General features: G+C 39.5%; 1 protein-coding gene and 1 long non-coding RNA gene across 2 annotated transcripts in view; one reads left to right on the top strand and one right to left on the bottom strand.

Moving 5' to 3' along the window:
* Positions 1–23,985, top strand: part of LOC128662976 (uncharacterized) — a 101,590-nt gene that overhangs the window by 14,239 nt on the left and 63,366 nt on the right. Inside the window, exon 3 of the long non-coding RNA XR_008402824.1 lies at positions 21,991–22,080. This is a non-coding gene — a long non-coding RNA (uncharacterized LOC128662976). The remainder of the gene's footprint in view (positions 1–21,990; positions 22,081–23,985) is intronic.
* The window catches only part of DDX41 (DEAD-box helicase 41), a 69,554-nt gene continuing 68,455 nt past the window's right edge, over positions 22,887–23,985 (bottom strand). The window contains 1 exon segment of the mRNA XM_053717062.1: positions 22,887–23,449. Coding sequence (XP_053573037.1) covers positions 23,313–23,449 — 137 coding nt within the window. The 3' untranslated portion in view covers positions 22,887–23,312.

The raw sequence follows: 23,985 nt of genomic DNA, 5'->3' as shown, positions 1-23,985 counted from the left end.
CATTGAGGCACTCTAACCGGATTGTTTCCTACTGATCTTGTTGGTTTGCTAGGATTCTAGCTCTATTTTCTTTTTCAGTATACATAATATATGGTTCCCACTGTTGTATAAACTTATCCCTGGTATTAAGGAGCTCTGCCGAGGCGCTACTCATTGTAAAGTGATAATCTATTCTCCTTTTAATATATTCAAATGAGGGTGGATCCACCTTCCAAAATCTAGCTCTGCTTACTCTCACAACCGTGCAGATCAAGGCTATTAGCTTGTGATGTCTTTTCACTTTATTATCTGGAGGAAAATGAAGCAAAGCCTGCTCAGGGGTAAGTGTGATATTAGTTTCTAGAATTAGGCTTAGATACCTTGAAGTCTGATTCCAAATCTCTGTAACCTTTCCACAATGCCACCACATGTGTAAGTATGTCCCTTCCTCCCCACAACCCCTGTAGCACAAGTGGGGCCTGCTGTCCTGTGTATTGGCAAATCTTGTGGGATATATGTACCATTTATAGAGTACTTTAATATAGTTTTCCTTCAACATGGCATTTGGAGAAAACGATAGACCTCTATTAATGTTTGATACCCAGTTATCTATTGTCCATGTCCTGCCCAAATCCTGTTCCCTTTTAGTCATTATTACACTATTGTCCCTATTTGAGCCACCATTAATAGCCGGATAGAGCAATGCTATCAGTCCCCTCCTAACCTCCTTCGATAAACGTAGTGATTCTAATATAGTATTGTTTGGAGGCTTATCTAATCCCATTATCTCTCGAACTCTGGATTTAAGTTGTAAGTAGTGGAACCACTCATTTTGCCCTGGTGTGCCTAGCTCTGCATATTGAGAGGATAGTAGTTCGCTATTAACATAAACATCTGCTATTCGGTAGAGGCCTTTATTCTCCCATTTCCTTTGAGTATGTATGTCAACTAAAGATTCAAGAGGGGAGAGCGGGGTCAGTCTGGACCTCTCGTTGAGTAAATGATACTTCCTAGTCGCTGTATCCCAAATAAAAGCAGTGTGTGTGATCGCAATGAACTGTTTGATGTGACCGGGTCTGTTTTGTTGTGTTGCCCAAAGAATATTATCCAATCTTCTTACATTAAGCATGTCTTTTTCTAGTTGGACCCATTGTGGTGTAAGTCCTAATTTAAACCATTGTGTGGTCTGGGCCAAACTAGCTGCATAATAATATATTAGGTTAGGTAATCCGATACCTCCCTCTCCCCTATGTCTCATCATATTGTGTTTGTTTATTCTAGCCCTTTTCCCTCCCCAAATGAATTTTAAAATTGCCTTCTGCATTACATATAATTCTGACAACGGTATTGAAATTGGGAGTGTTCTGAATAGGTATAGGAGTTTGGGCAATATTGTCATTTTGACAGATATTACTCTTCCATACAGGGAGATGTTAAATTTAGTCCATTTCACTAATAGCTCTCTAATGTGTGTGAACATGGGGACATAATTTTCCCTATAAAGTAAGTGCACATCTTTTGTGAGGTTGATTCCTAGATATTTGAGAGATGATTTGGCCCATTTAAATGTAAAGTTAATTTCTAATAATTTATTTGTTGGCTTTGGGAGATATGTGTTAAGGGCCTCACACTTGCCTTCATTAATTTTATATCCAGACAACTGTCCAAATTTATTTATTATGGAATATACTAGGGTTGCACCGATACCATTTTTTTATGACTGAGTACAAGTACCGATACTTGTTTTCAAATACTCGCCAATACCAATTACCGATACTTTTTTTTTTAATGTCATGTGACAGTTTACCAAGCACAATACAGACTAATTATTTAAGATTCCTTCTTTATAATTATAAAGGGCTGTAATTCAAAAGACATTATGAAATAATAAAAAAGTTTACCGACCATGTTTATAAATAAAAAATATTACAATAAAATATTAAATTTAAAGGGGTGATACAATTGGGTTGTAGGGCTGTTATATAACATCAATCTGACATTTGTATTGAGGTTCGACTCTAAGTTGAACAGTCTTTCACTTTCCACCATACTGCATGGGGCAGAAAGATATTTTTGGGCCATTTTAGCCAGAGCTGGAAATCTGTTTATTAACTGCCCAGTACTTCAGGGGTTTGTCTGAACGAGGTACAGTGATCTCTACTACAATAATACAAATAACAACAATTTGTATTGTCAGAACAGTAGTAAACAATTTTTAGTTTAGTCTCCACTCCAGTTTAAAATGAAATGGGAACATGCAGTTTGAAAAAACGCCACAAGGTAGCATATCGGTAGGAAGTGGAGGTTTAAGTATCGGTGTATTTGCACGAGTACAAGTACTCATGCAAATACTTGGTATCGGTACTAGTATTGGTATCGGTGCAACCCTAGAATATACCATCGGGAGCGAAAGTAAAGGTTTTGTGATTGCAAGGATGACGTCATCAACAAATAATGAAATTTTATATTCCTTATCCCCCACCCGTATACCTGCAATATTTGGATTATCCCTTATCCTAACCGCCAATGGCTCAATACATAGAGCAAAAAGTAGGGGTGACAGGGGGCAACCTTGTCTTGTGCCATTACGGATTTTTATTCTGTCTGATTGATACCCTGAGAGTCTTATGTATGCATCTGGGCTTGAATATATCTTTTTTTAAGGCAGTAGTGAAGGGGCCTTTAAATCCCATTTTGCTAAGCACTGCAAACATGTATTCCCAGTTAACTCTATCAAATGCCTTCTCTGCGTCCAATGCTAGAAACAGAGAAGGCATCTTCCCAACTGTCGCATAATTAATCAAGTCAATCACTTTCCTAGTGTCATCTGGTGCCTCTCTTTGCAAGATGAAACCCACTTGGTCATTGTCTATCAAATTTCTAACGGGTAGGGTCAATCGGTTAGCCAAAATTTTTGTGAATAATTTTAGGTCCTGGTTGATTAAGGAAATTGGCCGGTAATTTTGGCAGTATTGCTTGCTCTTGCCAGGTTTTGGAATGACCGTCACCCTTGCAGTCAACAAATCTGGGGGAATATCTACTCCTTGCAAGATGTTATTAAACAGTATCCTCAATTGGGGAGCCAGTGATAACTGCAGGTCTTTATAAAATGAGCCTGGAAACCCATCAGGGCCTGGTGCTTTGTTTCTTTTAAGTTCTTTGATAGCCAGCATAATCTCTTGTATTGTTATGGGGGAGTTCAAATTCTCTAGTTCTTCTTCTGTGATAGTTTTTAATTTGCTATCTTCTAGGAATCTAATCAATTCTTCTCTCTTGTTATTATCTTTATTACTACTAGGTAAATTATAAAGATTGTTATAAAAGTTGGCAAACTCATTGGCTATTTGTAGGGGATCATTTGTGACTTGTCCCGAGGTAGTTTGTATTTGTGAGATTGTAGTCGCCCTTGTCAGGTCTTTTAGTTTATTTGCCAGCATCCTATCTCGTTTGTTTGCGTAAATATAATATCTGGTGTCTACTGCTTTTATCGACTGGATCACTTCTCTATCTAATAGTTGGTTTATTTCTTCGTTTTTAATTCTAAGTAATTTTAAGACCGTTTTTTGGAGGCTTTTTTTTATTTGTTCTCTGAGTGCAGCAATTTCTACCCTCAGATGATGAGAGTAGAAGAGAGGCGCACAAATGTGTGTATCAATCGGTAAAAATCGGCATACACTCCAAATATTGTGTACACAGGGTACTCACACTTTGGCACAGCACACCAGTGTGCTTGTGGAAGCGGGCTGGCACTCAGAGCTGACCAGCTGGCTCTCTCCGGCTCTTTCCTGGAAATGATGGCTTTCCGGTATGATAGACTGTCTGGTAGTGGTATGCTTGTATTCAAACTCCAGGCTCAAGTTATATTAAAACAAATTTAAAACTTTTATTGCACAGGGTTGACAAGCACATAATAAAATTGGTACATATAAAATATTGCTACGCGTTTCTCGGCCCTCCTGGCCGTTTCATCAGGCATATAAAATGAATTAAAAAAACGGCTTTTTATTACCGCCACTACCAAACAGTTTCAAACAAATCCTCCCCTTTCTTACTGGGTGTGTACAGGTGAGCCTATCACTGTTAGTACATTTTTAATAGCAAGTACTAACAAACAAGTGTATCAAATTGTTGTGATCCATATCTCTTTCTAGCAAACATATTAATCCTTAGTTGCGAATTGTAGCAAAGATCGTTATATAATGATAGTAACTGAAAATGACATATATACTTTTGTATCGGAGACATATAATTTTGAAAACAGGTATAGTCCCTTTGATAGGTGAACAAGCGGACCAATCGTGAGGCTCTGTTCTGGAGAAATATTTACACACCCCTATTTGTTGTTTTGCATTATGGCAATACTAATCGCCATTATATCTAACAAACAATGATCATCATATCAGCTTTAAACCTCTATATTATTTAGAACAACAATTATTGCATGTAACGCTATATGTTGTTAGCTAATCTCGAGGTGAAATACGACCCCCATAGTGAGGATGTTGAACCCCATATCGTGCGGCCTAATGGTGGATGAATACCAGAACACATACTAATAGTAATAAACTAGATAAAGACATGTTTTTAATATATATAAAGACAATAAATTGGTAATTCTACTTGTTGTTTTAATATCTTTAAGTTGTTATATTGACCTCTAAAGTGAATAAGTGTCATGTACCTTTATATTCCTAGTGATTGTATATAGTGCATCGATATGATTATTCAATGAATAGGTGAAACTAAGTTGAGTGATTTTTAAAAAATTGGTGTGACTTTGTTAGTCAAATTGTAACTATATTGTATACTGGAATTGGTAACTGTCATTCGTGATCAATTATGTCTATGTGGTAATAATAGTGTAAAACTATGCACGAGTGTGTGCGGCTGTGACATGGTCAAAAGTCTTAAAAAAAAAAAAAATTAATAATAAAATAAAAAATAAATAAAAAATACATGGCTATTGGGTGTGGGATCTCTAATTCCCCTAGTGTCCCCTCTATTTATTGAACAAGAATAATATGTGGGGGGGGGGGTGAGGTGCCTAATGACTGTGATGGGTGGGTGCTTATAAGGGGCCATGTTATACTGATTGTAAACAATAACTAGTGAGTGGTGTAAACAAATGTTATAATAATGAAATGACATATATTATGGTGGTCCTATTAATCGGGAATGTGTCCTATTTGATGAAATCTGTATATCTATAATTATGCACCTACAATTGCGCTATGAAATAAGAGATAATAATATAAGGGGTTTTATATATGGTGGGTTTGGTATGTGTCCAGAACTGAATTGGTGCCCCATCGTTAAAATGGGGTTTGGCATTATAATTATTCTTTATTTTGTTAGATTCGGCAATTAGCAGGACTCTCATCGAGGCCTTAAGTGCACTCCATACAAAATTTGGATTGGACGTTGATCCTGCATTAATATCTACAAAATCTTTAATGTGCTGCTGTACTTTCTGAAGAACAATGGTATTCTGAAGTAGGCTAGGGTGGAGTGACCAGGATCTAACTCTATTGGGGTTGATCATTCCCTCTAAATCAATTATCATATCGTGATCAGACCATGAACAGTTATGAATAAACTCTAGCTTTACCAGTGGCAATAGGACCTGACTGATTAGGATCAAGTCTATTCTTGAATGGGTACCATGCACTGTGGAGTAATAAGTGAAATCTTTAGCTCCCTTGTTAAGTGCCCTCCAACTGTCTATTAGATTGAAGTCTAGTAATAAGTCAGCTAGAAGCTGTTGGGCTGGTGTTGTTCTCCTTTTTTATGGGGTGTTTGTGAAGTTCTATCTACATCGTCATTTAACGTTAAATTAAAATCTCCTCCTATTATGATTGTACTTCTCTTCCATGACAGGAGTAGTCTGCTTATTTTAGTGATGAAGGGGCCCTGATTCTCATTGGGTGCATATGCATTCATTAATACCACTGGGATGTTATGGATTGTCCCCTTGACTATTAGAAATCTCCCTAACTTATCTTTAACTATCTCTTCCTCCTTAAAATTCAGAGAGGTATGTATGAGGATGGAAACTCCGCATTTTTTCTTGTCAGTGAATGCATGACATTGCAATGGAAAGCTCTTATCCCAATATTTAGGTGTTACGTCTGAGGTGAAGTGCGTTTCTTGGAGCATTATTATTTGGGCTTTCTGGGCCTTGTAATCTATAATAGCTTTTTTCCTTTTTGTGTTGGAGTTAAGCCCCCTAACATTGTGTGAAATTAATGTATTGAATATGACTTCTTACCTCGAGCACTGCTTATATAGGTCCTCTTTATAAGTCGCCTATCTATACCTCTTACCTTTATACCTGAACATCTTAAGAAAGCAACATTCTTAATACCTCGAATATTACCCTTTATATTAATTGTCTTGTGAACTTCTATTTTGATGACACTTGAGACTGCATATAAACATATATAAAAACATAACTAACATAAAACTTAGTGTGTTTGAGCAATTGAATAACATTTGAACATTTTTCTTGTTTTAAATAAAACTAAACAATATAATCAACTCTGGAACTAACATATATTGATCTCTGATCTCATCCTATCACATAAGGCAGATCTTATAGAACCAATCATATCCTTGGTATTAGCATCAGTGAAGATCAAGTATTAGGGGAAGGTTAGAAGGGAATGAGTGAGAAAAAGCTGGGGGTAAAGAAGAATGAATAATTAGGGTAGAGGAGAGCAAGCAAACAATGAGATTACCCCCTTTCAACATTGTTCATCGTTCTAATAACAGTACCTTCACCTTAAATATTATTATTATCATTGTATGAATCACACTTCGGTTTTCTTTTTCTCTTTATCAAACCTTGAAGCTGTCTCTGTTGAGAGAATCACGGTACTGGGTATGCCTCTGTGCTATTGTTGCTTCCACCATCTTCTCTTGTGACATTAGATTTGGGGTTTTTAGGTCTCCCATTCCTATTTACCTCAGTCCATTCTTTCTGTGGCAGTCTCCTAGTGGTTTGTGGGGGGTCCGGCAAAACATCTTCCTCTATTGGAATCTCAAGCTTGGCAAGCAGCAACCGTCCCTCTTCAACCGTGGTGCATGAATAGGTGGAGTTCTTACATATGAAGATTAATTTGAACGGAAAGTTCCATCTATATCTCAATTTTTCTCTTATGAGGGCTGTCACTACTGGTTTCAATTCTCTTCACCTTCTTAGTGTCACTGGTGATAGATCTGTAAATATCTGGATATCATGCCCTTCATATGTAATTGTGCATGCTTGTCTTGCAGCTTGAAGTATTCGTTCTTTAACATGGAAACAATGTACAGGGAGTGCAGAATTATTAGGCAAATTAGTATTTTGACCACATCATCCTCTTTATGCATGTTGTCTTACTCCAAGCTGTATAGGCTCGAAAGCCTACTACCAATTAAGCATATTAGGTGATGTGCATCTCTGTAATGAGAAGGGGTGTGGTCTAATGACATCAACACCCTATATCAGGTGTGCATAATTATTAGGCAACTTCCTTTCCTTTGGCAAAATGGGTCAAAAGAAGGACTTGACAGGCTCAGAAAAGTCAAAAATAGTGAGATATCTTGCAGAGGGATGCAGCACTCTTAAAATTGCAAAGCTTCTGAAGCGTGATCATCGAACAATCAAGTGTTTCATTCAAAATAGTCAACAGGGTCGCAAGAAACGTGTGGAAAAACCAAGGCGCAAAATAACTGCCCATGAACTGAGAAAAGTCAAGCGTGCAGCTGCCAAGATGCCACTTGCCACCAGTTTGGCCATATTTCAGAGCTGCAACATCACTGGAGTGCTCAAAAGCACAAGGTGTGCAATACTCAGAGACATGGCCAAGGTAAGAAAGGCTGAAAGACGACCACCACTGAACAAGACACACAAGCTGAAACGTCAAGACTGGGCCAAGAAATATCTCAAGACTGATTTTTCTAAGGTTTTATGGACTGATGAAATGAGAGTGAGTCTTGATGGGCCAGATGGATGGGCCCGTGGCTGGATTGGTAAAGGGCAGAGAGCTCCATTCCGACTCAGACGCCAGCAAGGTGGAGGTGGAGTACTGGTTTGGGCTGGTATCATCAAAGATGAGCTTGTGGGGCCTTTTCGGGTTGAGGATGGAGTCAAGCTCAACTCCCAGTCCTACTGCCAGTTTCTGGAAGACACCTTCTTCAAGCAGTGGTACAGGAAGAAGTCTGCATCCTTCAAGAAAAACATGATTTTCATGCAGGACAATGCTCCATCACACGCGTCCAAGTACTCCACAGCGTGGCTGGCAAGAAAGGGTATAAAAGAAGAAAATCTAATGACATGGCCTCCTTGTTCACCTGATCTGAACCCCATTGAGAACCTGTGGTCCATCATCAAATGTGAGATTTACAAGGAGGGAAAACAGTACACCTCTCTGAACAGTGTCTGGGAGGCTGTGGTTGCTGCTGCACGCAATGTTGATGGTGAACAGATCAAAACACTGACAGAATCCATGGATGGCAGGCTTTTGAGTGTCCTTGCAAAGAAAGGTGGCTATATTGGTCACTGATTTGTTTTTGTTTTGTTTTTGAATGTCAGAAATGTATATTTGTGAATGTTGAGATGTTATATTGGTTTCACTGGTAAAAATAAATAATTGAAATGGGTATATATTTGTTTTTTGTTAAGTTGCCTAATAATTATGCACAGTAATAGTCACCTGCACACACAGATATCCCCCTAAAATAGCTATAACTAAAAACAAACTAAAAACTACTTCCAAAACTATTCAGCTTTGATATTAATGAGTTTTTTTGGGTTCATTGAGAACATGGTTGTTGTTCAATAATAAAATTAATCCTCAAAAATACAACTTGCCTAATAATTCTGCACTCCCTGTAGTTTGACTACTACATCTCTTGTCTTGGATTGAGAGGGTTTGGTTAAGGCTCTATGCACCCTGTCCATCAAAAGCATGGAGGGTTCTGTATCTGGGACAAGTTGATGAAAAATCTCAGTTACATCTGCTTGCAAATATTTGTACTCTTCTGGAAGATTCCTTATTCTGAGATTGGAGCGCCTCGATCTATTTTCCAAATCTTCTATTTGATCCTCCAGCTTCTTGATGTATATAGAATGATCCATTAGAGTAGTTTTAATCTGAAGGATGTCTTCTGAGATATCTTCCAGCCTATTTTCAATCTCCGTTCTTCCTCCTATCTCTTTGATGTCTTGCTTAAGGTCATATAAAGCTGTTTTTAGTTCCTCATGGAAGAAAGTTTTGATTTGAGACAGAAGCTCATTATTTGGTATATCTCCAGGTTGTCCCACCTCTTCATCTGATGTTTCTGCTTGAGTATGTTGTTTTGGAGGACTATTAGCTTTGTCTGCTGCTTTCAATTTTAGCTGTGACTTAGTGAGACACTCTTTCACAGATTGGTTTCTGCTCTTCATCTTGAAAAATTATTTACGTCTTCCATTAATCAATTCAGAGTGTATCTTCCCCTCTATGTCGCCAGGCTTCTTATTCTTAGCGTGCAATTTAATTATTATGAATGAAGGGCAAAAACATAATTTATGCTTACCTGATAAATTTATTTCTCTTGTGGTGTATCCAGTCCAAGGATCATCCATTACTTGTGGGATATTCTCCTTCCCAACAGGAAGTTGCAAGAGGATCACCCACAGCAGAGCTGCTATATAGCTCCGCTCCTAACTGCCATATCCAGTCATTCGACCGAAACTAGCCGAGAAAGGAGAAACCATAGGGTGCAGTGGTGACTGTAGTTTAAAATTTAGACCTGCCTTAAAAGGACAGGGCAGGCCGTGGACTGGATACACCACAAGAGAAATAAATTTATCAGGTAAGCATAAATTATGTTTTCTCTTGTTAGGTGTATCCAGTCCATGGATCATCCATTACTTGTGGGATACCAATACCAAAGCTAAAGTACACGGATGAAGGGAGGGACAAGGCAGGCTTAAATGGAAGGAACCACTGCCTGTAGAACCTTTCTCCCAAAAATAGCCCCCGAAGAAGCAAAAGTATCAAATTTGTAAAATTTTGAAAAGGTATGAAGCGAAGACCAAGTCGCCGCTTTGCAAATCTGTTCAACAGAAGCCTCATTTTTAAAGGCCCAGGTGGAAGCCACAGCTCTAGTAGAATGAGCTGTAATACTTTCAGGGGGCTGCTGTCCAGCAGTCTCATAGACTAAGCGTATTACGCTACGAAGCCAAAAAGAAAGAGAGGTTGCCAAAGCCTTTTGACCTCTCCTCTGTCCAGAGTAAACAACAAACAGGGAAGATGTTTGACGAAAATCTTTAGTCGCTTGTAAGTAAAACTTTAAAGCACGGACTACGTCCAAATTATGTAAAAGACGTTCCTTCTTTGAAGAAGGATTAGGACACAATGACGGAACAACAATCTCTTGATTGATATTCTTGTTGGAAACTACCTTAGGTAAAAACCCAGGTTTTGTACGCAGAACTACTTTATCTGTATGGAAAATCAGATAAGGAGAATCACATTGTAAAGCCGATAACTCAGAGACTCTACGAGCCGAGGAAATAGCCATCAAAAACAGAACTTTCCAAGATAAAAGTTTGATATCAATAGAATGAAGGGGTTCAAATGGAACTCCTTGAAGAACCTTAAGAACCAAGTTTAAGATCCATGGAGGAGCAACAGGTTTAAACACAGGCTTAATTCTAACCAAAGCCTGGACGTCTGGAACCTCTGCCAGACGCTTGTGCAAAAGGATAGACAGAGCAGAAATCTGTCCCTTTAAAGAACTAGCTGATAATCCTTTATCCAAACCCTCTTGGAGAAAGGACAATATCCTAGGAATCTTAACCTTACTCCATGAGTAATTCTTGGATTCACACCAATGAAGATATTTGCGCCATATCTTATGGTAGATTTTCCTGGTTACAGGCTTTCGTGCCTGTATTAAGGTATCAATGACTGACTCGGAGAAGCCACGCCTTGATAAAATCAAGCGTTCAATCTCCAGGCAGTCAGTCTCAGAGAAATTAGATTTGGATGATTGAAAGGACCTTGTAGTAGAAGGTCTTGTCTCAGAGGCAGAGGCCAAGGTGGAAAGGATGACATGTCCACCAGGTCTGCATACCAGGTCCTGCGTGGCCACGCAGGCGCGATCAAGATCACTGATGCTCTCTCCTGTTTGATTTTGGCAATCAGTCGAGGGAGCAGAGGAAACGGTGGAAACACATAAGCCAGGTTGAAGAACCACGGTGCTGCTAGAGCATCTATCAGCGTCGCTTCTGGGTCCCTGGACCTGGATCCGTAACAAGGAAGCTTGGAGTTCTGGCGAGACGCCATGAGATCCAATTCTGGTGTGCCCCAACGATGAACCAATTGAGCAAACACCTCCAGATGGAGTTCCCACTCCCCCGGATGAAAAGTCTGACGACTTAGAAAATCCGCCTCCCAGTTCTCTACACCTGGGATATGGATCACTGATAGATGCCAAGAGTGAGTCTCTGCCCAGCGAATTATCTTGGAGACTTCTAACATCGCTAGGGAACTCCTGGTCCCCCCTTGATGGTTGATGTAAGCCACAGTTGTGATGTTGTCCGACTGAAATCTGATGAACCTCAGGGTTGCTAACTGAGGCCAAGCTAGAAGAGCATTGAATATTGCTCTTAACTCCAGAATATTTATTGGGAGGAGTTTCTCCTCCTGAGTCCACGATCCCTGAACCTTCAGGGAATTCCAGACTGCACCCCAACCTAGAAGGCTGGCATCTGTTGTTACAATTGTCCAATCTGGCCTGCGAAAGGTCATACCTTTGGACAGATGGACCCGCGATAGCCACCAGAGAAGAGAATCTCTGGTCTCTTGATCCAGATTTAGCAGAGGGGACAAATCTGTGTAATCCCCATTCCACTGACTCAGCATGCATAATTGCAGCGGTCTGAGATGTAGGCGCGCAAATGGCACTATGTCCATCGCCGTTACCATTAAGCCGATCACTTCCATGCACTGAGCCACCGAAGGGCGCGGAATGTAGTGAAGAACACGGCAGGAATTTAGCAGCTTTGATAACCTGGACTCCGTCAGGTAAATTTTCATTTCTACAGAATCTATCAGAGTTCCTAGGAAGGAAACCCTTGTGAGGGGTGATAGAGAACTCTTTCCCTCGTTCACTTTCCACCCATGCGACCTCAGAAATGCCAACACTATGTCCGTATGAGATTTGGCAATTTGGAAGTTTGACGCCTGTATCAGGATGTCGTCTAGATAAGGGGCCACTGCTATGCCCCGTGGTTTTAGGACCGCCAGAAGAGACCCCAGAACCTTTGTAAAAATTCTTGGGGCTGTAGCTAACCCGAAGGGAAGAGCCACAAACTGGTAATGCCTGTCTAGAAAGGCAAACCTTAGGAACCGATGATTATCTTTGTGAATCGGTATGTGAAGGTAAGCATCCTTCAAATCCACTGTGGTCATGTACTGACCCTCCTGGATCATAGGTAGGATTGTCCGAATAGTTTCCATTTTGAACGATGGAACTCTGAGGAATTTGTTTAAGATCTTTAGATCCAAAATTGGTCTGAAGGTTCCCTCTTTTTTGGGAACCACAAACAGATTTGAATAAAATCCCTGTCCTTGTTCCATCTGTGGAACTGGATGGATCACTCCCATTATTAGGAGGTCTTGCACACAGCTTAAGAATGCCTTTTTCTTTATCTGGTTTACAGATAATCTCGAAAGGTGAAATCTCCCTTGTGGGGGGGAAGCTTTGAAGTCCAGAAGATATCCCTGAGATATGATCTCCAACGCCCAGGGATCCTGAACATCTCTTGCCCACGCCTGGGCGAAGAGAGAAAGTCTGCCCCCTACTAGATCCGTTGCCGGATAGGGGGCCGTTCCTTTATGCTGTCTTAGAGGCAGCAGCAGGCTTTCTGGCCTGCTTGCCTTTGCTCCAGGCCTGGTTAGATTTCCAGGCCGGCTTGGATTGCGCAAAAGTTCAATCTTGTTTTGTAGCAGAGGAAGTTGATGCTGCACCTGCCTTGAAGTTTCAAAAGGCACGAAAATTAGACTGTTTGGCCCTTGATTTGGCCCTGTCCTGAGGAAGGGTATGACCCTTACCTCCAGTAATGTCAGCAATAATTTCCTTCAAACCAGGCCCGAATAGGGTCTGCCCCTTGAAGGGAATGTTAAGTAATTTAGACTTTGAAGTCACGTCAGCTGACCAAGATTTAAGCCATAGCGCCCTACGCGCCTGGATGGCGAATCCAGAATTCTTAGCCGTTAGTTTAGTCAAATGAACAATGGCATCAGAAACAAAAGAATTAGCTAGCTTAAGTGTTCTAAGCTTGTCAAGTATTTCAGTCAATGGAGTAGCTGTCTGAAAGGCCTCTTCCAGAGATTCAAACCAGAACGCCGCAGCAGCAGTGACAGGAGCAATGCATGCAAGGGGCTGCAGGATAAAACCTTGTTGAATAAACATTTTCTTAAGGTAACCTTCTAATTTTTTATCCATTGGATCTGAAAAAGCACAACTGTCCTCGACAGGGATAGTGGTACGCTTTGCTAAAGTAGAAACTGCTCCCTCCACCTTAGGGACCGTCTGCCATAAGTCCCGTGTGGTGGCGTCCATTGGAAACATTTTTCTAAAAATAGGAGGGGGGAAAACGGCACACCGGGTCTGTCCCACTCCTTAGTAATAATTTCTGTAAACCTTTTAGGTATTGGAAAAACATCAGTAAACACCGGCACCGCGTAGTATTTATCCAGTCTACACAATTTCTCTGGCACTGCAATTGTGTCACAGTCATTCAGAGCAGCTAAAACCTCTCCTAGCAACACACGGAGGTTCTCAAGCTTAAATTTAAAAGTAGACATATCTGAATCAGGTTTCCCCGAGTCAGAGACGTCACCCACAGACTGAAGCTCTTCCTCAGCTTCTGCATATTGTGACGCAGTATCAGACATGGGCCTTAAAACATCTGCACGCTCTGTATTACGTCTAACCCCAGAGCTATTGCGCTTTCCTCTGAGTTCTGGCAGTCTGGCTAATACCGCTGACAGGGTATTATCCATGATTGCCGCCATGTCCTGCAAAGTAATTGCTATGGGCGTCTTTGATGTACTTGGCGCCATTTTAGCGGGAGTCCCTTGAGCGGGAGTCAAAGGGTTCCGACACGTGTGGAGAGTTAGTCGGCATAACTTCCCCCTCGTCAGAATCCTCTGGTGATAATTCTTTTAAAGATAACAGCTGATCTTTATTGTTTAAAGTGAAATCAATACATTTAGTACACATTCTCCTATGGGGTTCCACCATGGCTTTTAAACATAATGAACAAGGAGTTTCCTCTATGTCAGACATGTTTATACAGACTAGCAATGAGACTAGCAAGCTTGGAAAACACTTTAAATCAAGTTAACAAGCAATATAAAAAAACGTTACTGTGCCTTTAAGAGAAACAAATTTTGCCAAAATTTGAAATCACAGTGAAAAAACATAATTTATGTAAGAACTTACCTGATAAATTCATTTCTTTCATATTAGCAAGAGTCCATGAGCTAGTGACGTATGGGATATACATTCCTACCAGGAGGGGCAAAGTTTCCCAAACCTTAAAATGCCTATAAATACACCCCTCACCACACCCACAATTCAGTTTAACGAATAGCCAAGAAGTGGGGTGATAAGAAAAAAGTGCGAAAGCATATAAAATAAGGAATTGGAATAATTGTGCTTTATACAAAAAAATCATAACCACCACAAAAAAGGGTGGGCCTCATGGACTCTTGCTAATATGAAAGAAATGAATTTATCAGGTAAGTTCTTACATAAATTATGTTTTCTTTCATGTAATTAGCAAGAGTCCATGAGCTAGTGACGTATGGGATAATGACTACCCAAGATGTGGATCTTTCCACGCAAGAGTCACTAGAGAGGGAGGGATAAAATAAAGACAGCCAATTCCTGCTGAAAATAATCCACACCCAAAATAAAGTTTAATGAAAAACATAAACAGAAGATTCAAACTGAAACCGCTGCCTGAAGTACTTTTCTACCAAAAACTGCTTCAGAAGAAGAAAATACATCAAAATGGTAGAATTTAGTAAAAGTATGCAAAGAGGACCAAGTTGCTGCTTTGCAAATCTGATCAACCGAAGCTTCATTCCTAAACGCCCAGGAAGTAGAAACTGACCTAGTAGAATGAGCTGTAATCCTTTGAGGCGGAGATTTTCCCGACTCGACATAGGCATGATGAATTAAAGATTTCAACCAAGATGCCAAAGAAATGGCAGAAGCTTTCTGGCCTTTTCTAGAACCGGAAAAGATAACAAATAGACTAGAAGTCTTTCGGAAAGACTTAGTAGCTTCAACATAATATTTCAAAGCTCTAACAACATCCAAAGAATGCAACGATTTCTCCTTAGAATTCTTAGGAGTAGGACATAATGAAGGAACCACAATTTCTCTACTAATGTTGTTGGAATTCACAACCTTAGGTAAAAATTCAAAAGAAGTTCGCAACACCGCCTTATCCTGATGAAAAATCAGAAAAGGAGACTCACAAGAAAGAGCAGATAATTCAGAGACTCTTCTGGCAGAAGAGATCGCCAAAAGGAACAAAACTTTCCAAGAAAGTAATTTAATGTCCAATGAATGCATGGGTTCAAAAGGAGGAGCTTGAAGAGCCCCCAGAACCAAATTCAAACTCCGAGGAGAAATTGACTTAATGACAGGTTTTATACGAACCAAAGCTTGTATAAAACAATGAATATCAGGAAGATTAGCAATCTTTCTGTGAAAAAGAACAGAAAGAGCAGAGAGTTGTCCTTTCAAAGAACTTGCGGATAAACCTTTATCTAAACCATCCTGAAGAAACTGTAAAATTCTCGGAATTCTAAAAGAATGCCAAGAAAAATGATGAGAAAGACACCAAGAAATATAAGTCTTCCAGACTCTATAATATATATCTCTCTGGATACAGATTTACGAGCCTGTAACATAGTATTAATCACAGAGTCAGAGAAACCTCTTTGACCAAGAATCAAGCGTTCAATCTCCATACCTTTAAATTTAAGGATTTGAGATCCTGATGGAAAAAAGGATCTTGCGACAGAAGGTCTGGTCTTAGCGGAAGAGTCCACGGATGGCAAGAGGCCATCCGGACAAGATCCGCATACCAAAACCTGTGAGGCCATGCCGGAGCTACCAGCAGAACAAACGAGCATTCCTTCAGAATCTTGGAGATTACTCTTGGAAGAAGAACTAGAGGCGGAAAGATATAGGCAGGATGATACTTCCAAGGAAGTGATAATGCATCCACTGCTTCCGCCTGAGGATCCCGGGATCTGGACAGATACCTGGGAAGTTTCTTGTTTAGATGAGACGCCATCAGATCTATTTCTGGAAGCTCCCACATTTGAACAATCTGAAGAAATACCTCTGGGTGAAGAGACCATTCGCCCGGATGCAACGTTTTGCGACTGAGATAATCCGCTTCCCAATTGTCTATACCTGGGATATGAACCGCAGAGATTAGACAGGAGCTGGATTCCGCCCAAACCAGAATTAGAGATACTTCTTTCATAGCCAGAGGACTGTGAGTCCCTCCTTGATGATTGATGTATGCCACAGTTGTGACATTGTCTGTCTGAAAACAAATGAACGATTCTCTCTTCAGAAGAGGCCAAGACTGAAGAGCTCTGAAAATTGCACAGAGTTCCAAAATATTGATCGGTAATCTCACCTCCTGAGATTCCCAAACTCCTTGTGCCGTCAGAGATCCCCACACAGCTCCCCAACCTGTAAGACTTGCATCTGTTGAAATTACAGTCCAGGTCGGAAGAACAAAAGAAGCCCCCTGAATTAAACGATGGTGATCTGTCCACCACGTTAGAGAGTGTCGTACAATCGGTTTTAAAGATATTAATTGAGATATCTTTGTGTAATCCCTGCACCATTGATTCAGCATACAGAGCTGAAGAGGTCGCATGTGAAAACGAGCAAAGGGGATCGCGTCCGATGCAGCAGTCATAAGACCTAGAATTTCCATGCATAAGGCTACCGAAGGGAATGATTGTGACTGAAGGTTTCGACAAGCTGAAATCAATTTTAGACGTCTCTTGTCTGTCAAAGACAGGACACTGAATCTATCTGGAAACCCAGAAAGGTTACCCTTGTCTGAGGAATCAATGAACTTTTTAGTGATTTGATCCTCCAACCATGATCTTAAAGAAACAACACAAGTCGATTCGTATGAGATTCTGCTAAATGTAAAGACTGAGCAAGTACCAAGATATCGTCCAAATAAGGAAATACCACAATACCCTGTTCTCTGATTACAGACAGAAGGGCACCGAGAACCTTTGTAAAAATTCTTGGAGCTGTAGCTAGGCCAAACGGCAGAGCCACAAACTGGTAATGCTTGTCCAGAAAAGAGAATCTCAGGAACTGATAATGATCTGGATGATTCGGAATATGCAGATATGCATCCTGTAAATCTATTGTGGACATATAATGCCCTTGCTGAACAAAAGGCAAGATAGTCCTTACAGTTACCATTTTGAACGTTGGTATCCTTACATAACGATTCAATATTTTTAGATCCAGAACTGGTCTGAAGGAATTCTCCTTCTTTGGTACAATGAAGAGATTTGAATAAAACCCCAGCCCCTGTTCCAGAACTGGAACTGGCATAATTACTCCAGCCAACTCTAGATCTGAAACACATTTCAGAAATGCTTGAGCTTTCACTGGATTTACTGGGACACGGGAAAGAAAAAATCTCTTTGCAGGAGGTCTTATCTTGAAACCAATTCTGTACCCTTCTGAAACAATGTTCTGAATCCAAAGATTGTGAACAGAATTGATCCAAATTTCTTTGAAAAAACGTAACCTGCCCCCTACCAGCTGAGCTGGAATGAGGGCCGCACCTTCATGTGGACTTAGAAGCTGGCTTTGCTTTTCTAGAAGGCTTGGATTTATTCCAGACTGGAGATGGTTTCCAAACTGAAACTGCTCATGAGGATGAAGGATCAGGCTTTTGTTCTTTGTTGAAAAGAAAGGAACAAAAACAATTATTAGCCCTGTTTTTAGCCTTAGATTTTTTATCCTGTGGTAAAAAAGTTCCTTTCCCACCAGTAACAGTTGAGATAATAGAATCCAACTGAGAACCAAATAATTTGTTACCCTGGAAAGAAATGGAAAGTAGAGTCGATTTAGAAGACATATCAGCATTCCAAGTTTTAAGCCATAAAGCTCTTCTAGCTAAAATAGCTAGAGACATAAACCTGACATCAACTCTGATAATATCAAAAATGGCATCACAGATAAAATTATTAGCATGTTGAAGAAGAATAATAATATTATGAGAATCATGATCTGTTACTTGTTGCGCTAAAGTTTCCAACCAAAAAGTTGAAGCTGCAGCAACATCAGCCAATGATATAGCAGGTCTAAGAAGATTACCTGAACACAGATAAGCTTTTCTTAGAAAGGATTCAATTTTCCTATCTAAAGGATCCTTAAACGAAGTACCATCTGACGTAGGAATAGTAGTACGTTTAGCAAGGGTAGAAATAGCCCCATCAACTTTAGGGATTTTGTCCCAAAATTCTAATCTGTCAGACGGCACAGGATATAATTGCTTAAAACGTTTAGAAGGAGTAAATGAATTACCCAAATTATTCCATTCTCTGGAAATTACTTCAGAAATAGCACCAGGAACAGGAAAAACTTCTGGAATAACCACAGGAGATTTAAAGACCTTATCTAAACGTTTAGATTTAGTATCAAGAGGACCAGAATCCTCAATTTCTAAAGCAATTAGTACTTCTTTAAGTAAAGAACGAATAAATTCCATTTTAAATAAATATGAAGATTTATCAGCATCAACCTCTGAGACAGAATCCTCTGAACCAGAAGAGTCATTAGAATCAGAATGATGATGTTCATTTAAAAATTCATCTGTATAAAGAGAAGTTTTAAAAGATTTTTTATGTTTACTAGAAGGAGGAATAACAGACATAGCCTTCTTGATGGATTCAGAAACAAAATCTCTTATGTTATCAGGAACATTCTGAACATTAGATGTTGATGGAACTGCAACAGGTAATGGTACATTACTAAAGGAAATATTATCTGCATTAACAAGTTTGTCATGACATTTAATACAAACAACAGCTGGAGGAACAGCTACCAAAAGTTTACAGCAGATACACTTAGCTTTGGTAGTTCCAGCACCAGATAGCGATTTTCCTGAAGTATCTTCTGACTCAGATGCAACGTGAGACATCTTGCAATATGTAAGAGAAAAAACAACATATAAAGCAAAATTGATCAAATTCCTTAAATGACAGTTTCAGGAATGGGAAAAAATGCCAAGGAACAAGCTTCTAGCAACCAGAAGCAAAGAAAAAATGAAGCAAAGAACGAATAAATTCCATTTTAAATAAATATGAAGATTTATCAGCATCAACCTCTGAGACAGAATCCTCTGAACCAGAAGAGTCATTAGAATCAGAATGATGATGTTCATTTAAAAATTCATCTGTATAAAGAGAAGTTTTAAAAGATTTTTTATGTTTACTAGAAGGAGGAATAACAGACATAGCCTTCTTGATGGATTCAGAAACAAAATCTCTTATGTTATCAGGAACATTCTGAACATTAGATGTTGATGGAACTGCAACAGGTAATGGTACATTACTAAAGGAAATATCTGCATTAACAAGTTTGTCATGACATTTAATACAAACAACAGCTGGAGGAACAGCTACCAAAAGTTTACAGCAGATACACTTAGCTTTGGTAGTTCCAGCACCAGATAGCGATTTTCCTGAAGTATCTTCTGACTCAGATGCAACGTGAGACATCTTGCAATATGTAAGAGAAAAAACAACATATAAAGCAAAATTGATCAAATTCCTTAAATTACAGTTTCAGGAATGGGAAAAAATGCCAAGGAACAAGCTTCTAGCAACCAGAAGCAAAGAAAAAATGAAACTTAAATAATGTGGAGACAAAGAGCGACGCCCATATTTTTTTAGCGCCAAATAAGACGCCCACATTATTTGGCGCCTAAATGCTTTTGGCGCCAAAAATGACGCCACGTCCGGAACGCCGACATTTTTTGGCGCAAAAGAACGTCAAAAATGACGCAACTTCCGGCGACACGTATGACGCCGGAAACAGAAAAGATTTTTCGCGCCAAAAAAGTCTGCGCCAAGAATGACGCAATAAAATGAAGCATTTTCAGCCCCCGCGAGCCTAACAGCCCACAGGGAAAAAAGTCAAATCTTTAAGGTAAGAAAAATATTTGATTCAAGTGCATTATCCCAAATATGAAACTGACTGTCTGAAAATAAGGAATGTTGAACATCCTGAGTCAAGGCAAATAAATGTTTGAATACATATATTTAGAACTTTATTTAAAAAAAGTGCCCAACCATAGCTTAGAGTGTCACAGAAAATAAGACTTACTTACCCCAGGACACTCATCTACATGTTTGTAGAAAGCCAAACCAGTACTGAAACGAAAATCAGCAGAGGTAATGGTATATTTATAAGAGTATATCGTCGATCTGAAAAGGGAGGTAAGAGATGAATCTCTACGACCGATAACAGAGAACCTATGAAATAGACCCCGTAGAAGGAGATCATTGAATTCAAACAGGCAATACTCTCCTCACATCCCTCTGACATTCACTGCACGCTGAGAGGAAAACCGGGCTCCAACCTGCTGCGGAGTGCATATCAACGTAGAATCTAGCACAAACTTACTTCACCACCTTCATAGGAGGCAAAGTTTGTAAAACTGAATTGTGGGTGTGGTGAGGGGTGTATTTATAGGCATTTTAAGGTTTAGGAAACTTTGCCCCTCCTGGTAGGAATGTATATCCCATACGTCACAAGCTCATGGACTCTTGCTAATTACATGAAAGAAAAGGCAGTTAAACTAACGAAATTTTTACAGTGTATGTAACAAGTTAGCAGAGCATTGCACCCTCTTGCAAATGGATGATTAACCCCTTAATACAAAAAAACAGATTAACAAAACGAAAAATATGTTTTTTTAAACAGTCATAACAAACTGCCACAGCTCCTACTTTTGAAGCCTTTTGAGCCCTTCAGAGATATCCTATAGCATGCAGGGGACTGCTGAGGGAAGCTGAATGTCACAGTTTGTAATTTTAACTGCACCAACTGTAACTTTTATACTATAACAGTGGAAAGCCTCAGGAAACTGTTTCTAGGCAAAAATAAAGCCAGCCATGTGGAAAAAACTAGGCCCCAATAAGTTTTATTACCAAAGCATATATAAAAACGATTAAACATGCCAGCAAACGTTTTATATTGCACATTAATCAGAGTATATACCTCTGATAGCAAGCCTGATACTAGTCGCTATTAAATCACTGTATTTAGGCTTTAACTTACATTAATCCAGTATCAGCAGCATTTTCTAGCAAATTCCATCCCTAGAAAAACTTAACTGCACATACCTTATTGCAGGATACCCTGCACGCCATTCTCCCTCTGAAGTTACCTCACTCCTCAGACATATGTGAGAATAGCAGTGGATCTTAGTTACTTCTGCTAAGATCATAGAAAAACGCAGGCAGATTCTTCTTCTAAATGCTGCCTGAGATAAAATAGTACACTCCGGTACCATTTAAAAACAAACTTTTGATTGAAGAAAAAACTAACTATATTTTACCACTTTCCTCTTACTACCTCCAGCTATGTTGAGAGCTTGCAAGAGAATGACTGGGTATGGCAGTTAGGGGCGGAGCTATATAGCAGCTCTGCTGTGGTTGATCCTCATGCAACTTCCTGTTGGGAAGGAGAATATCCCACAAGTAATGGATGATCCGTGGACTGGATACACCTAACAAGAGAAAGTATGGATTTATTCTCTCATATTACATTTATTTAAAGATCATGATGACTGGCTTTATTCATTCCAGGTTGATATTTAATGCTTTAACATTGCTTTTGAACTTTATATATAATGGTGCTGATCATTATTTTTGTTTTTTTACATAGGAAATTGCAGTATCTCCGTCTCCTGACTTTTAGGGCCCTGAAAAGTTCTCTAATCGTATCCCGAAAACACCACTGAAGTTGCACCTTCAGGTTAGAGAGTCTTGTTGTTGTTATCTGTGAAAACCCTTATAGAAGAGATACTGAACCAAACTTCCTATTTATTTCCCTTTACATTTTCATGTGCAATCTTCAGGTAAATTAAGAGTTTATTAGTTGCTTATGTTCTTGTTGTCATTGTTTTCGTTCATTATATTAGCTTTATAGCCCTTACAATGTCCAATACTCCCATAAAATGGAGTCTCAATATTAGGCCTTGTAGCCTCTAATGAAAATACAATGAAAGTAGTTCCTTGATAGTCTGATTTTTGCTAGTGTAAGTGTCTGAAATATCTAGATGACAGTGATGTATATTACACACAGTGGTTTGCTGCTTGTTTGTTACTCACACTTTGATTGAAGGTTCCTTCTTTTCTCCTCCTTTCAGTCTTTAATGTGTGATCTGCCTATATTTAATACCTGCTTAGATCCTGAAGTGCAGTTATTTATCAGGGATGGTAGTTCTGCCTGCTTTAATCTTATTCTTTCATGAAGATTTCAGGCACTATAATGAGACAGATTTCCGAGGTAGGCCGAAGCCTGGGATTTTCCTGAAAATCCTCTGGAACTCCTTTCTGGGTAGATCGAAATTTGTCTCAAACTCAGCCAAATTTCAGCCAATGGTCCCTTGTAGTGAGTAAATACTGCTCCAAAGTTTTTTTCTGGGAATCAGCTCCTAAATAGTGCTTTTTAGGGCTAATAAATGACAGGTTTTAACTAGAGCTCTGTTAAATTGTGACTGTCTAGGCTGCTGGCTAGCTCCTCCCTCATATATGACCCTTTTTAATAAACCAAGGAGGTAAATGTCAACCTTTATTAAACATGTACACATGCAAAACAAAACAGTGACAATAGATAGCTATGTATCTAAGACAATGTAGCTCAGAGAGAAAAAAATACAAAGTTTCAACAATTTACATTTGTACATCATGTTTATATCGATAAAATCGATAAATGTGCCCTAGTTTCAGACTACAGTCGTTAGCCGGTTTTCGAGCAGATAAAATGTTTCATGGAAACCTATGTTGTCTGCCCAGTGGTGAAAAATAACAAACCAGTCTCTGAAGCGCACCCATCAGGAGTTAATAGTGAGGCTGGGATGTCACTTTGTCCACTGCAGTCTTTATTGCAGGAGGGCCATCCTGAAAAGTTTTCTTAACCGTTTCCAGCATAAAGAGAAAATGCAATAATATTGTGCAGTGCTGCCACACCATTTATCATCTTCCTTAGAAATCCATTGAGCTGGTGGCCAGGTAATCTTTCCTTCCAATGGTGCTGACTTGTTTGGTCTGCATGGCCTCCAACTTGGGGCAGTCTGTAATACGATGGCCCAGACCACCACAAAACGCACAGCCTCTTTCCCCTGTGGAAAAAAAATAAGAATTAAAAAAAAAAGGTTGTACAGAAATGATCTCACATCAGAGGCTGATCAGGAGTAAAATAAACATTATCAGATCTTGTTGAACCTACGCACCAGGGTGCTAAGGTACCTTAAAAATAGCCCTGGTGCATAGGTTTGAGAGCCTTGGTCAGTCGCCATTCTGCATGCAACCCAGAATAATTTGACTGTTATTGTGGAGGACAAGCACAGATGTATCAAATAGGGTTGTATGGACAAATGTGATGATTCGTGAGCATGGTAGCTGGAACAGTTTAGAGAGTAGTACATCTGCATTGGTATATGACCACATTATGTGACCGCAAATGAGACTGTTAGTACTCAGAACTGGGGAGCAATGACTGACAGCAGCAACAAGAACCAATAAGAACTGAGAAGCTAGATATCCAAACAGAATAAAAGGCAAAATTATATGGTTGGGTTTGAGTGTGAAGAAATAGATTTATCTGTAAGAATAAATCAGTAGACAGAGACAGACAGATAATTATATATCATATTAT

This window comes from Bombina bombina, chromosome 6, assembly GCF_027579735.1.
Source record: "Bombina bombina isolate aBomBom1 chromosome 6, aBomBom1.pri, whole genome shotgun sequence".
NCBI lineage: Eukaryota > Metazoa > Chordata > Amphibia > Anura > Bombinatoridae > Bombina > Bombina bombina.
The sequence above is the reverse complement of the archived record's forward strand: the minus strand, read 5'-3'. Positions and strand labels throughout refer to the sequence as shown.